The sequence below is a fragment of the Amblyomma mixtum genome, chromosome 2 (assembly GCF_055824585.1).
Source record: "Amblyomma mixtum isolate Tamu chromosome 2, ASM5582458v1, whole genome shotgun sequence".
Lineage (NCBI taxonomy): Eukaryota > Metazoa > Arthropoda > Arachnida > Ixodida > Ixodidae > Amblyomma > Amblyomma mixtum.
Window position 1 is genome coordinate 111664833 of NC_143013.1, and position 16415 is coordinate 111681247.

A 16415-nucleotide genomic window follows, 5' to 3' on the forward strand; every position below is an offset into this window, starting at 1 on the left:
CCCATAAACATTAAAACATTCTCCCTCAGTCCGGATTCATTGCACCTGCTGCAGCATCGAGTCGTTCAAGAATTATTTCAGCTCAAATATAACTGCGGGGTAATCGTCAGGAAATCTGCACTGCTGCCCTGGTTAGTGGAGCCCGTGCTCAGTAACAGAATAAAAAGCATCCCATAAACAATAAAATGTTCTCCCTCAGTCCGGATTCATTGCACCTGCTGCAGCATCGAGTCGTTCAAGAATTATTTGAGCTCAAATATAACTGCGGGGTAATCGTCGGCAAAGCATGGATTCAGCACAGATGCAGACTGAACAAGCTGAGCCGATGTTTTTTGTCACCCCTCTCATGGTAAGGAGACTTTCATCTTTTCTAATATCACGCTACCGCCCCTATTAAGATAGTATTGTTTTAAAATTCACGGCATGCTCATTATGTAAAAAAAAGATGAAAAGCGATTTGTACAAGATCATAGAATTTGTTCTCTTCGCCCTTGAGTAGGGTAAGGAAGTGAAGGAAACAGGTTATCAGTCTGTCGAAGTTCCAATAGATGTCAGGTAGGACACTGAGTAGACTACTGATTGAAAACAATTTTGCGAGGACCTGAACGCGACAATTTATTTCTCCTGAAGCGTCGTATGAAACTGATAAACTACTTCACTCCACTCATGCTCGATTTGATACGTGCAACTGGTTATCCACACAACCGTTACGCGTAGGCTAGGTAATATACAATGAAAGAGCCAATAGGTCCCTGTGTTTAGGGTGTGACGCGGTGGTGAGTGGCACTGAAATCCAGGGGCTTTATAGATAATTATGAAAAGAATTTTAGAGAACAAACTTTCTCTGTGTATTTGGGATTGTAGTTAAGCGCTTAATAATGACGAATCTGAGCGCAAGGAAAATTTGTCATCGCGATTGTATATCGAGTAACTTCTATCCATTCAATTTTCTAGCCAGCGCTATCGTGGCTTTTCGTTTTAGCACCTTCGTTTCTGAGTTTAGAGCTTATTTCGACCGTAGCTTTATTTCGAGCTTACACACACGTAAGATTCAAACATTCGGACCAAACCGTAACCCGTTTGTAGGCCATGTGCTCAGTACTTTCCAATATGCAGCCTGATGTCACCTGCTCTCTGAAGCCAGCGCTTTCCATTGAGAATCTTGGGCGTCACTGTGAACCCCATGCTTCTGGAAGAAGTGGGCGCGAATATGAGAACCTATCCATATTACATTCATTCCTTGTCTTGCATTTTTGTGACAAATGTTGCGGGGAAAATTGGAAGGCATTTGCTGGATAAAAATTGCTTCCCATCTCTTGGCATGTGAACTGATCCGAGTTCTCCGACCTCATCTTTCACAGTGGTCGGACGAGCTGTAGAGAACGGACAAAATGTTCATTGTTGCTGATTGCTAATTTTAGAAATACAGATTTCTGAGCTTTTAGTTGCAGTAACAAAATAGTGCACTAGTGCTTTTGAATGCGAGTTCATTAGCTGCCGTAAGGTCGCGTTACTGAGTTTTTTCTTGATTTCTCCATATTTTGTAAGTGAAGGGTTTGCGCCGACACGCTCTGTGGTGCGAATATGACTACTTGTTCAATATGCCGACCTTATTCTCGAGTGCCTCGGCACAGATAAATGACCAGTGTGTGTATTTGGCATTCCTACACAATCAAAACGACGCGGCAGGTACGATATGGGCTGGCGTTTGCTTTGCACGCAGTAATTAACTGTTTTAAAACACGCCTGCTGGAGCGGCAGTGGCTTGCAGGCTAATCACGTATGAATGTCAAAAAACTAACAAGAGCAATTTATTTCCCATAACGCTCATTGTCCTGCACTTAATGGACTGATGTTTCATCTATCCCTGAATTTGTAATATTGAGTCCCATCGATTAAGACTTGTTTTCTGTGCAACTCCGCTCGAGCACAGGATGGAGTAAATGAGGCGTAGTTAACAATGGGCAAAGTAGCAAATTTTATGAGCCTATTACATCGTCGCAGATAAATAGGCTTCTGTTTTCAAGTAATCGATACGGTTATTAGCAGTGTGAATCCAACATAGGGTCGAAAATTGTCTCCTCTATTATGATTGATAGGCATCTTCACAGGACGCAAGATTAGCTGTGAAGGAATTTATACATACTAAATGCAAAAACGTGTAATTCGAAACGTTGCTTTTGGTAAAGTGGTAACTAAATGTTAATGCCATCTTCTGGGCTTGTAACTTTTATCCTGTCAGAGCATGGCTTCACTTACGTTCCTTTAAGAACTGCATTTGCTAAAAATATTGTTAGCAGCTGCATGTTTGTTATCTGCAGACTGTGTAGGTGAACAGATGCTATCTCACTCATGAGCTAGTCGAGTTGTCCGAAAACATAATGATCAGTAAAATGTGGGGAGGACCACGTCTGTTATGCAGATACGAAAGACAATGAAACGCAAAATAAGCGAAAAGGTTAACTGGTAGTTTTAGCGCTAATTGAGCTTATCTTTTGGCGCGTGGTAATGACAGCTAGATTTCTGCGCTATATTTAATCTCCTTCCGGAAGCAACAATGGCAGCATCAATTGAACCACCGCATCGGCGACTCAACGATCTGCTCTCTCTATGGGAGCATCTGTGAATCGCTGGCGTCTGCTGCGGTAGTTTTGTCGGGGTAGGAGCGATTGTATATTACAGAAGTGAAGGCAAACGGGACACTGTTAGCTCAGCATGTAGTCCTCACCCGTCGCACCTAAGAAAGACGTATCCATGCTGCCAGAAAAAACTTATGTCAAAAAGTAGAATACTCCCGAGCACCGCTGATTTTTAAACACTGTTTTCAAGCTCATATCGCGGACTGCTTTACGCATGCACATATGAAAAAGAATGTCTTCCCGAAAGTCTTGATATATCTTGACAGATTTAGAATTTAGTTTTGAAATAAGTCTGAACTTGGCTGACTGTTGAATGGTCGTGATCTATGAGCCGCTAAATAACTGCGTGGGAAATCCGAAGATAATGCCTTATGTACGAAACCATATTCTTGTCAGGAATTAAAAAAAATATATACAAAATTATGGTTCAGCACCTCAGCTGCGTCAGCTGTTAGCTACAATCACCGTCTACATTCTTAGTCTAAGTGCGTACTTTCTTGTCTTGAATTTATTTGGTGCAGCTGATTTGTGCCATGCAGCAAAAAAAAATAGTTGAAGTAAAAACTTCAGGTGCCTATATGCTTCTAATCGAAAATGCTTGGCAAACCTCGAGTCACAATTTTGACCTTGTTTCTTGATAAGTTAACGTAGTAGAACGACGAAATCCACCTAAACAAACAAAATGCGAATCCCTATTGTAATATCGAAAGTGCTGAAATACCTGGCTACATGCATTAACCCCATTTCATTGCTCAACTTTTTAACTTTAAATTCTGTGAGGAATAGCGATTTACCTGGTTCGTTAACATAACTTTTCAAAACCCTGACGCATTGCATTCTGCTATTTAGCTTTAAATATTAGTTCGCAAATGCGATCCCTGAAAATTAAGATCTTCAGAACTTTCTTTGCAGCAATCTGAGCACTCGTCTTGAAGAAACAGGATGCTATATTAATTTCATATCCGACAAAAAATACTTTGTACTCGAATGCTTAATATCCGGTTCATCGCACAGTACACCCGGGTGTTAGCAGTAGCGATCGTTTTGGCGGCATCTTGGCTTCTAGCAATGCACAAGCTCCAGTCCAAGGGTGCTGGAGGAGAAATAAAATGAGCAGTACACGAGCGAGAGTTAGGTGCTCATTATGAGCTCGCTTAAATCTTCTCACGTTTTTGCAGGAAATGGTGCCTGCCTCCGCAGCAGCACTGTATGCTGCAGCTCTGACGTCACTGGTAGCAGCGATTTTGGCAACGCTGCTACGGTTACGGAACACAGGCTGCGTTAAGAAGACACCGCCTGGACCCCGCTCCTATCCACTGCTGCGCAGTCTCAACTTCTCAACATCCCACATTGATCCAAGGAAAGCCATCGAATGGGCTAAAAAATATGGTTCCATTGTCGGGTAAGTGACGAGTTCTAGGTGGGGTTCCATATCCGAGGTGTGCCGCCATTACGATCACCACGAGACACGTTGCGTCCTCTACAGGACAGATATCGCTCCCAATGGCTTCATCTTAGCCTTGCTTGCGCGAAATGCTGCCACCCTATTGCAGCAAATTTTCCGAACTTACCATCGCACTTGGGGTTCTGCCACTATTTCCCAAGTTTTCTTTCCGTATACTCGTTTAACCTTGCCCTATCACTTTTTTTCCATGCTCCGCTGCACTCTACTAAAAATAATTCCAGGTCTTTTGGTCGCCATCCAAACAATGCAATTGTAATTCTCGACGTCACAGGCGTGCAGCGATAGCTAGAGGGTTAATAGAATAAGAGTGGTGGATGGCCAGGAGACAATCTTTTTGAAAGATGTTGAAAGCATTAGCTAAAATTCCTTACTGGGCTATTGAAAGGAACTACAGTTTACCTTTAGAGGACATTTGGCAATTTTAGTTCCCATGCTACGCACCGATGGCCAATTCATCACTAAGATAAATGTAGGCAAACGTGGCTTGGTGTAGCTTTCGCCAACCATTACTCTTTTTTAATCGGTATGGCTGATAGCCCTGCATGTGGCATCTGCGGGTATGACGAGACTATATCCTACATTCTTTGCGACTGCCTTGCCTACAGCGCCGAAAAGCAGTCTCTGAGGCATGCGCTGTAGCGTGCATATCCACGCCCACTGACGGAAATGAAGATTCTAGGCCACTGGCCGCGGCGGTCGTCGGCTGTGAAGGCCTCCAAAGCCCTATTCTGCTTCTTGCGAACTTCTGACCTACATGATAGGCTGTGACTTTAACGACGCTGACTTTTTCATAGCGACTTCAATTTTCTGCTACTCTCCCTTTCATTTCTTTTTATCCCCTTACCCCTTTCCCCCGTGTAGGGTAGCAAACCGATTATTCTTCCGGTTAACCACTCTGCCTTTTTTCGTATTCCTCCTCTTCCTCCTCCTCCTGCACGCACTTTAACACAATGCCTGCATGACTGCTACTTTAGTGAATCAATAAATCTTCCACATTCGATATTAAGATATATGCGCCGAAAGACATGAAGGTTTTTTATTGTGACTTGGCGCTTCTTGTACACTTCTCATTAACCTAGGTGACCTGCAGAGATTGCTCTATTCAACAGTAATTCTAATGCGAGCAGAAATTTTGAATGCATCCGCTCATGGTGCATCAGGCAGAATTGCATGAGGATGATTTGTACGGCCTGATATTCGTCCAGAACTCTGTAGCCTGAATTTTGGATTCGATTTCATGATTTAATATAAAACTATGAAAGGAATTTTAGGCCGGCAATTTCTTTTCTTATGTACTGGTAACCACTCCGCGGTGGAAGTTTTAACGATTGGTAAAGATTGGACGGCAACAAAACGACGTGGTCCCGAAGTGTGAAGGAACTACGCGGACCCCATTTTCTGTCCAATGCGAGCTCTTAATGTCAAATCATTAGGGGTCACACGCACCTGATATTCACCGCAAGTACATATCCGGCTGACCTCATATTTTTTCCTGTTACTGAGGAGCGTTTTACAGAGTCATAACCGCATTTTAACCCCATCAGTGCTCCGAAAAAAGATCAGCTCGCCTCGATTCCCCATTCGATGACGCACGAAACAACGCCGCAGCTGCGTCGCCCGCCGGCTCACAACACGCCATGGCCTGTCGACACGAGGCGATGGCGAGCACTCTGATCCCACTCGCTTGAATCCTAACCACCGCGGTGGCTCAGTTGTTAGGGCGCTCGGCTAATAAGCCGGAGAACACGGCTTCGGTTCCGGCCGCAGCGACCTTGTTTCGATGCAGGCGAAACTTTATAGGTGCCCGTTTGATGTGCGATGTCAGTGCACATTGAAGATCATCAGGTGGTCGAAGTTATTCCGTAGCCCGCAACTACGGCAACTATTACGGCGAGAGCCTTTAATGCCTCATACTGTCGTTACCAAGACGTGTTAGCAAATGTGTCCGCGTTTCGGATGCATGCCTTATATGGGCATATGCCAATCAATAGCCAATCGATACTTAATCGAGTGCAATCGAAAGACATCGGAACATGATATAAAGGGATTTCATGATTGTATCATTGTACTTAATGCCTAAATGACTAATTGGTAATTAGTAGTAGTTAAGAAGTGACATATGGGGCTGTGCACTGCGCCTGTACCTTAACTAACACTAATTAATCAGTGTACTACTTAAGGTCACGTTAACTATCCTTAACCATACATTAACTAGCATCAAGAACTGCTTGACTGCTTGAGAACTGCTTGAGAAGAAATGCTTGATAGTCAAGTCATGCTTGACTATCATTAACCATCATTGGTAGAGAGAGGGTGTGGTAGATGGTCCTTGGGGATCACAAAATGAACAAGGGAGGGGAAAACCTCAGGTTGCTTGAGCCAACGTTTCGACAAGGGGACTGGTCTTCGTCTGGGCAAAGCGTTCATCATTGGCAGGGATTAAATAGGGCCTTCGCTCCGAGGAGGAAGGCCCCGGGGTGGGGAAGGAAAGAGGTGTGAGAGGGGATGCGTGTCAGGAAGAGGAGGGAGGTAAATCTTGATTCGTTCAGCTGCAATAGTGGAAAAACTTATATCCCGAGGGTGTGTAATGAACAAAGTCTTTGAAGGGGCTGCGACGGGGGGTTGGCGCTGGGTTGACCTGAAAAACTCAGATAAGAGGATTAGTCAGCGTGGTACAGGGAAATGAGAACAAGGCAAACAAAGTAGGCTGGCACCGGAAGGAGTACGAAAGGGGGGACATTTCCAAGGAAGGACAAGCAGGGGGGGGGAATGGCTCGAGTTCAGAGAAAGCCAAAAGGTGGGGGCAGAGGGGCTAACAGTAATGTCATGGTTTCCGAGAATTGATAGTAGGGGTTTAGGAGAAAAAAAAAAGGGTGAACAAAGGGAGAGGGTGAGAAGGCCGGAAATGTGGTGGGAGATATGACGTGGGAAGGGTGCAAAGAGCGATAGTATACTCAGAAGTACTTGTATTTGGGCGTGTTGGTTCATAACTTTTCAGGAGGACACAGGGGCGCAACAAAAGACACGGACATAGAAGCAGACACGGACAAGAGCTTGTCCCTGTCTACCTCCACGCCCGCGCCCCCCATCGCGCCCCTGTGTCCTCCTAAAAAGATAATATACTTATGCGAGGTTCTAGGAAATGGTCTGACCACGTGCAAGACATTTGTTAATTTAAAATGATGCTAACCCTGAAATGTACCTGAGAGATTCCAGGTTTCCTCTGGACATGTTAATCCCTGTTGGTTGCAGTGTTTTAAATTTGTGGATTAGGAATGCTTCTCTGTATTTTCTGTCCCTAGTCGATTTGAAGCCTGACTGAAGAATGAACAATTTGAGTTCGTCGAATTTGTGATGGCGTTGATTAAAATGGGTCGACACTGCCTTTTGTTCATTCCGTCATTATGAGTTAGATGTTTCTCGACGTTTCATAGACATTGTGTCGAACATTCTAAAGAGTTCCCTCACTTGGCAGGTGAGTGACAGGACATGATGGATGGCATTAGAACAATAGTAAAGACCAATTAGCCTAATTAACCTTTCTAGTCAGACCACATAAATAAATAAAACCGAGTAGGAAATTGGTCAAGTTGAGAACACAACCATGGTCTCCGGAGTGCGAGATGAGCACGCTAACCACTCCGCCATGCTAGCTCGGTGGTTTGAAATAAACAAAGACGCTTCTAGCTAACACGGCGTATTCGTTCACTTCCATCTTCCTCCTTTCCCTTACGGCGAGGTTCAGGTGTCCACCGAGATATGCGAGAGAGATACATTTCATTTTCTCAAAAACCAATTTACCGTTGAGCAAGGCGTAGAGCCGAATGGGTGATGGCGTTCTGTGGACTCCCTGGCACGGTTGCAAGACGCTGTCGCGTTCTACTCTTATGGCTGTTTCACATGGTGCGATTGTTGCCGCAGCGCAGTGCGATTTCTGCCGGTGTGCGACAGAAATGCGCGTCGTTCTCGTCGCAGGGCCACTGCGACAGAGTTTCAACAAGTTGGTCGCACTGCCTTGCCACTGCCGCAGCGTCGGTGCGATCGCAGTGATGGTCACAGTAGTCAACCAATAGCAGCTCAGCGACATGAAAGGAAATGACGGAAGGGAAACCGTCGAAATCTGGCGTCGGCATTGTTTTGACTACTTTGCGCTACTGACAGGTCCTTAGCGAAAGAAACGGAGGCTAGAACGGTCGCTCTAGGGTGCCACGGTTGAATGCTCAGTGTCAAAGATCACGCGCCGGAGGCCGACCCCCGCGCAACACTTTGCTGACTTTGCGGCGAGATGCGCGTAGTTGCGTAGCTGGTAGCAAAGGCAAAAAAAAAATCTCGAAAGCGCTTTATTGAACATTATAATACACCACGGCTCAATATAATTACCCGTGATTACGAAATCAACGCCTACCACGACGTTTCACATTTATTGCTGCCAAAGAATTTTTGGCCACTGAAAGGCCGCACCGACGGTAGGGTGCCGACGGCAGCGACTGAAATCGTTATCATGTGAAACGGGGGCTGCGATTACCGTCGCAACGACAGTGTGACCGGGCCGTATTTTTTCGTTCGCGTCGCACCTTGTGAAACAGCCTTTAGAGGCTAAGCTTAACATCTTAAACCCACATCAGTGACACAAGCAGCAACATTGCACTTAAGGCTATCGCCCCACCGAACTTTAGGTCAACCAAGTGCCCCCTGAATTTTTCTATTTCGTCTTTCACTCCTACCTTCCTCCGTTCCATCACGGCGCGGTAGAAGGGTCCACCGAGAAGTGAGACGGTTACTGCGCCCTTTCTGTTCCTCAAATACCACTAATTCTGGCCTCACCATCCTTCCTCTGACACCTTGGCGCGCCTTTATTCTACACTTCTTCCTCCCACTCCTTCACATTACATACTTAAGACTTTTCACATATTATCGTTGCTTCTCCCCTCTGCTCTTGCAAGTAGCTAATTATGCGGAAAGAGGGGTAAAATTGTGTTCTAGGCCTACCGCGCGGTCGAATGTGCTAGAAAGCCAGGCTACTGAGCCGAATGATCCGAGTTAAAACTTGGCCGCGGCGGCGGAGTTTCGATGGAGTAAAAACGCAGTGCGATCGTATGCTGCGCGATATGAGTATACATTAAAGACCACCAGATCCTCAAGCGGTGAAAGTTATTCTTGACCCTTGCACTGCCGCGACTTTTTCTGCTTACATTCATTTTTCAGCACGATAGCTAGGCGGGTGAGTTGGAGATACATTTTCCGAAAATAACAGCGCGAAAAACCGACGGGGACGTAGGTTCGAAAAACACAGGACTAGCGCTGACTCTCAACCAAAATTAATCACAAGAAACAGGTAAATATAAGACAACAGGCAACAACCGAACAATAAAACTAAAAGGCACGTCCTACTATGTTGGGTGAAGATAGGCAACCTCAATGTCACGCAGGAGGAGGGATGGTTTGCTGACGCACAACCTTGGTTTGTTTCTCATTTAGTAGGCTTCTACGATTTTCCTGGTCAATTCGGCGAGATTTTTGTACAATACGTCAGTATAGTATAAGGAAGGAAAACAAGATTTACAATCTCGGCAATGATCAATTAAATTACTGGAGCGGGTAGAATCTAATGAGTTAAGATGTTCTCTGAGCCGTATGTAATTAATACAACGTCCCATTTGACCTATTTAAATTTGAGAAAAGGATAGAGGCATTTTATAAATGACGCATTTAGAGCACGGAAAAAGTTCTTATCATGCTTAATGCCACAAGACGCTACAGATTTATTAGGATGGCAACCCTTATTTACAACGATTGAACAAATTTTATTGAGGTTATTTGGTGCCGAAAAAACCACATCAACTTCATACCTATGGGCCACATCTTTAAGACCCTGTGACAGGCTGTATACATAGGGAAGGTCTGCGCGCTTTTTACATTTCTGTTCTTTCTGCGAAGAAAGTGACAAAGCCGAGCCAGGACAGCGCTTGGCCTGTGTGTTCCTACCCTCCGTCCCCGTTTTTCACAGTGTTATTTTTTTAAATATTCATTTTTCATCCCTTCCCTCAGGGCAAGGTTGAGGTATCTATTGATACGTTACAGATTCTGCGCCATTTCATTTCCTGCAATACAATTTTCATTTTAATTTTTGATATGACTTCGCTGAACGGGGAATAACGTGTGCCACTGGAAAGCAAAGTGACGTTTACACACTATTTTTCATCTTCAAACTTTCTTGAGGTGTTGCTTTACGTTGTGTTTCTTGCGCCTTCCCACCACTGTGCCACCTACACCGGTTGTGTAATACCCTCTTCAATAGAGCTTTTAGGTGTATTTGAAGAAAAATAAATGCTGTAGAAAATAAAAGCCCATGCCTGGAGTCAAAGGTTTGAAACACGCTGGTGGCTTGCCGTATGCGTCCCGCCTGGCACCAAAATTACAGTATTTGCTTCCAAAGCATATGTCAGCTTCACGGCCACACTTGTTTTTCTTGCAAAAACAACGAAAAAGCATCGGACTAGTTGTTACGCATTCATGGTTAATAAGCGTAAAAAGACGAAGAGAAGAAGACTACAACACGACCCAAACGCTCACTCGCAACTGAACGTTTATTGGAAAAAAACAATATGTAGACAAAAATTCTATCTGACTACTGCCGAGCATGTGACCGGCTAGGAAAGCGCAAGCGATGTGCGCCAAAATTGGATAACATCATCGTGTTCTTATACACCATAAAGAGTATCGCTACCAGACAGTACACATTCATTGTAGAAACGAAAAGAGCAAGGCGCCTGTTAATATGCGTGAACTTCGGACGGACGTCAGCAGCCTTCAACATCACACAAGGAACGAGCCACCGGTAGACCGGTACGATATCCGGCGCATTTTACAATTTAGGGAATACGTGCAGTTCTTGCCAAAAGTAACCGGGCAACGGTGGTTCCTTTCTTAGCCGCGTAACTATGGACTTACAGCAGCCCTTAAGCTCTGAATCTGTGCAAAGTACGATGAACCCTTGTCCTCACGTTTTCACACCTTTCGGTCCTTAGGGATGCCGTAAAGGCTCAGTTGTACGGCCGAGAAGCAAAAACCTGCTGCTCGGTTACTTTTGGCAAAGGGGGTACGTATATATGTCTCTGAAGCCTGCTTCGTGGAAAGCTAAATACCTTCGTACCGGGTTGTGAGGAACGTGCCAGATGCATACACCTGGCAGGGCTTTTTCTGGGTGAAGGAATGGGTGAATGATACACCTGGGTGAAGATCTTCAGGGTAAAGGCCTTTAGGTGAAATGCCTTTAGCCCGTAAGGGCTTTAGAGGGGCTCTGAAGGGGGGCTCTCAATATTGTTGTGGTATTCCTATGATGCTAAAGGACGCGTCTTCATAAATATCCCCGAGCAAAATTTTTTTAACCCATTTCGCGGAAGCTCCCTTATATGCAGTTAAAATTTGATTTTCCCAGTTTTCGTGCCCTTCTCTCTCCTCTCCTCACTTTTGCACACCGAAACGTTGGCACTCCTCCGCCGGCCGCGCCCACTCGGCCCTTACGCCGGCTACCAATGAGCGGGGGTTCCACTGGGGCGAAGGTTCCGGCCGAGGCCATGGTATCTGCGTGACGTCAGCAAGGGCTGGCACGGCGAACCAATGACAGCTCTCCGCTGCTGACGTAACAAGCCCTGCATGACGACTTGCGCGCGGATTCGGGCGGAAGCCCATCACCGCTGGTGGCCCCGATGTGCAGAAGCACCAATTGTTAAAAATAAATTCGTAATGATCGGCTCGCTTTTGAGGTCTTGTAAGCGGTACGAATGCTCGGCGGACTATACTCTACACAATGCAAGCGTATTATAACCAACCTCAAACGCCCTTCTAGGAACCCTTTAAGAGTTCTCCGTAACCAGCGCGACAACACGACATTCCGTGTTTAGCAATACTAAACCATCTCGGGCCCGGTTGTGGCCGACTTGAGTAATGTGTTTGGTGCACTAACTCCATGGCCCCAACTCAGCGATTTAGCTGATGTTTGTCTGTCCTGTCCCACAGTGAATAATGCCCACCATGCCCACCGGTGAAGATGGCAGTTCAATTAATAATTAGTCGCGAAAGGTTGCTCCGGGAGAGAAACCTGTGTCTCACAAGTCCCACCGATGACAGAATTTGTCATCGCAGGGCAGTGGCGCATCACTTAACTGTTGTACCAATGCTCCAGGACTGGTGTGCGGACTTCCAGCAATCTATGGATGTAAATTATAAAATGACCAATTCCGCATTTATGGGCACTAAGCCATTCGGGCTATCGCGTCATACCCTTGAGCTGAAGTCGAATTGCTGAAGTCCGATTTCGCCTATCTCAGAAGCCTTCTTGACCTTCGAACCATAACCGAACCAAAATCGAAGATAAAATCGATGTGCTACCGCACCTAATTTGCATTCGGCCTAACCATGCTATATTCGTCGCCATTTTTTTCTTGGAATATGGATGACAGACGTATTGTCTGAAAACATTGTTTAATTGTCTTAAACATTGTTTAATTGTCTTAAACATTGTCTTAAACATTGTTTAATTCAATATCTCTCTACGATCAATCTGGAACTCGCGACCTCCGGAGTTTGCGCAGAAAGTGTACGTGTCGCTTTTTTTTTTCACGGAGAGTGGAAGATTTCAGTTTTGGGTGCAGACCTAATGGATAGTTTGGTCACACAAGGAGTGTTACGAGGCCAGTTCTGCAAATTATGCGTAAAGAGCTTGATTGTTATTTTCATTTTGTTCTATGTCATTCCATTCGTTGTAGATATCAGAACAGGCAGTTCCTGCGCTTCAGCTCTAATTATAAATTGGTTTGAAGATTTAAGTGTAGTAACCTTTTACCTTGCCTTTATTCCTATCTCTAAGTCACTAAGTAATTTTGTCCCGAAGGAGGGGAAAGTGCTGATGTGATAATAAAAGGAGAGCAAGAAGTACTTCCCAGTATCCTGGGGCATAGCTGATCTACAAATGGACCGATTACCCTCCTCACGGCTCGCTCGTGAAGCAATTGCCATTTCTTTGATGCCGTGTAAGTGCTTTCTAAAGACGGAACGGGCAACTAACGAAGCATCAGAAGACGCCGAGGGAATACCTCACATTGCATAAAGCACGCCTATGTGAGCAAGGAAGTAGAGCTGGGGGAAGGGGGGTGGGTGACGAAGGAATCGACGATTGCAGCCCATCCCAGTTTTTTTTTTCTATTACTAAAAGGGGGACAACGAATGCCCATAATTTCCATGAAATTTTAATGCGGATTGAAGACGCTCGGAGCTCTTCGATTAATTCGAAATTATCACTTTACAATTCGCTGTACTAATCCACGATGCAGGTGCCTAGGTCGCAGATGGTACTTAATAAACCTCAAGCAATACATTACGACAGAAGTTTGAAGACGTAGGCGCCACGGAATTTTGCAGTTTTTGATTAATGCAACATTTCCAACAATGCGGCATCAAGCATCAAGGATCATTACGACGTAGGATTGCAGCACTTCAGAGAGCACCCATTGTACTAAATTAAAGTTCACAAGTCTGCTCTTTGTTCAAGGATGACAAATGGCCACCTCAGGGGCCCCATGCTAATCATCTTGGGACAAGACTTAACACCGTATGCTGCTTCCGTTGACCCTGCAAAGCGTTGTCAAACATTGTGCCAGCAGCAGACTGAGAACGAAAGATGAATAACTCTTAATAAAAAAAATAAGAGCTGCTTTCATACGTACAGATATATTCGTTGTTTATTTTATTTTAAAAACTGTGAGTGGCCCGGCTCTCTGTCATTTACCAGTTCCTGGCCCCCGGGTGAGGACATTCACGCAGTGCGGACCGCAAAGCAATAAAGCATACTATAAGCTATGTTATAATTATAGAATATGAGCATCCCGTATTCGCGTTTGCCCACGACATACACTGCAAGCAGCCGCATTCACTAAAAAAACGACACTAGCCGAGGAAAAAAGACCCACCGAAAGACATACAGGAAGCACCGAATGAGACAGGGCGGCCGCGGTGGCTAGTGCTGTCGCTACAACCACACACCATCACACTCCAGGACAAAACTAGGGCGGGTACTGCAAAGATTTTTGTAATAGGCTAGCGAAGTGAGCATCGCACCCGCTTAATAACACTTCTTAATGTTAGCTTGCTTCTAATGCCTAATAGTCAGTGCGCTGGGAGTTTAAGTTAGTATGTTGTGTACCTTAACAAGGCGAGTACCTCTTCATGGGCGCGGTAAATAAATAAATAAAAATTCAGCGCTGGGATTGAGGCAACCATACCTGAACTTCTGGGATACACTTAAGCTCCACCTTTAAGGGTATGACGCAATAACCTTTAAAAGGTCCCATCACCGGTTTATCTTGCACACGCAGAGACGAAAGCACTTTAAATATTTTGTAAAAAAAAACACGACGTAAATTTAACGCCTTGCTTTAACCTAGTCTTATGATCGTGCCTCTATTTTGATCTAATGGAGGTGTGCTCGGCATTGCCTATTTTCTCGCGCTTGATAGCTGAGGTGTGTAACATTATGCACTTGGTTGATTTGATTTGCCACTTTTTGACAGTGGTTTGAACATAGTCCATGCACACAGGAAATTGCATCATGCCAGCGTCCACTATCAGTAGCGTGTATGACTCCAACCCCAAAGGTCAGAGGCTAGATTGCTGACCAATTGCCCGAATGTTCTTTTAATCGCAGTTCATTCACTTTACATGCGTACGTGTCCTATTGACGTTGTGCTCAAGTTCCGCACTTGTAAGCACCAGCTTTGTAATGGTTTAATCACTTTTTATTGCACAGCTAAATGTGTGACATTGAGCGTCTCTACCAATGCGACTTTTCCGCCCAAAAGCGGCGAGCATGCCAGCTACGGCCGCCGAACGGATGGCTATCGGGTTAAAATTCGACATCGTGGCAAAAAGTTATAAATGAGGTGTGTTAGTACGTACAGTGTGTTCAGATGTTTATGCAAAAAAAGAAAAACATCTGAATGTTTACATTTTACTTCCCGCTTCTTAAAAGGATTAGGAGTCAAGTGCAGTGAGAAATGATGACATGAAATAGAGCGGTTTCCGGTTGTAGTTTTCATCAGCAATTGCTCCAGAAAGAAAATACACTCTGAAGTCGCAGTGCTGGCGGTATCTCCTAAAACACAATTGTTTTTAAGCGTGAAATGCTTTTAGCTCCCGTTGTCGGCAGTGTGGTGACGTCACGCCGAGACCGAGAGCCAACATCCGGGCACTGAAACGAGAGCATCCGGGCACCGTACGAGATTTAACGAGTCTCTGTAAGAGATAGAGCCGCGCTTCCGCGCCGTCCCCAAGGATGGCACTGCGGTCCCACACTCACGCATGTTAAAGACCGGCCGCTGAGCCTTCAGCTCATGAAGGTTCCCCCTTTGGCAGGCAGATGTATACATGCTCGCGGAGTATTTGAACGCGCTGCAGATACATTCTTGTCAGGCCTGCGTCTCGTCGTGTCCGCGTACGCTTCTGCACCGTCCTGCATTTCATTGCCGCCACCGTCACAGCTGCTTAAGCCGATCAATGGAGCCTGATGAAAGGAGATAGGAAGCGTCTTGATGAAAGCGATCGCTTTGCGAGTGATACACCACAGCAGAAGACTGATCGCCCCTGCCGACAACTCCATGATTATGCGGCCGCTCCCGAAAGCTACAAGGCGGCCACGGTTCGCGGCTGCCTACCTAAGCCCGCCCTATAGCAGGCGATCGCTTCGACGCAACAAGAAGAGTGGGGTGTGGTGTGGTGTGTTGAACACTAGACCCATTTCAAGATTTTGACTAGCACCATCTACAACCAATGCCCGTAAACATTTCATGCTTGCTCTAGTCTCGGTTACGGGAGAGGCAGAGATTTTTGCTACACTGATGCTTTCGCTTCTCCTCTTTCTTGGTGCCTCACCTACGATGCGAAGCCTGAAGCAGGGTTCCGTGAACGTGGTGATTCTGAGCGACTATGAGGAAATAAAGGAGATCTTTAGCAGACCAGAACTACAGTACCGGCCGACTACGTGGGGTCTGCATATTGCTGAGAAAGGTCAGTCACGAGATGGGCCGTAGGGGGCCAAGCTGTTCGCGGAGCGTCGCCAAGAAAAGGTCTGCGCAAACCACCAGAAAAATGTCATCTATCGTGTGTGAAGCGGACAAAATTTTTTATTCCTCAAGGCACATAATTCTATGCAGCTTTCTCGCTCGTAACGCCTCCTACGTCCTTGACAACCTCGCGGAATACTTGCATAGACCTTTTCTTTGAGAACCAGGCATTGCTGCAGCAAGTCGAGCATATAT

At 45.5% G+C, this 16415-nt stretch overlaps 1 protein-coding gene across 1 annotated transcript in view; it reads left to right on the forward strand.

Annotated features, from left to right (window-relative positions):
* The first annotated feature begins 286 nt into the window (after positions 1-286).
* The window catches only part of LOC149360581 (cytochrome P450 2J3-like), a 40025-nt gene continuing 23896 nt past the window's right edge, over positions 287-16415 (forward strand). The window contains exons 1-3 of the mRNA XM_089567876.1: positions 287-349; positions 3818-4041; positions 16043-16164. Of these exons, the coding sequence (XP_089424002.1) occupies positions 287-349; positions 3818-4041; positions 16043-16164 (409 nt within the window). The remainder of the gene's footprint in view (positions 350-3817; positions 4042-16042; positions 16165-16415) is intronic.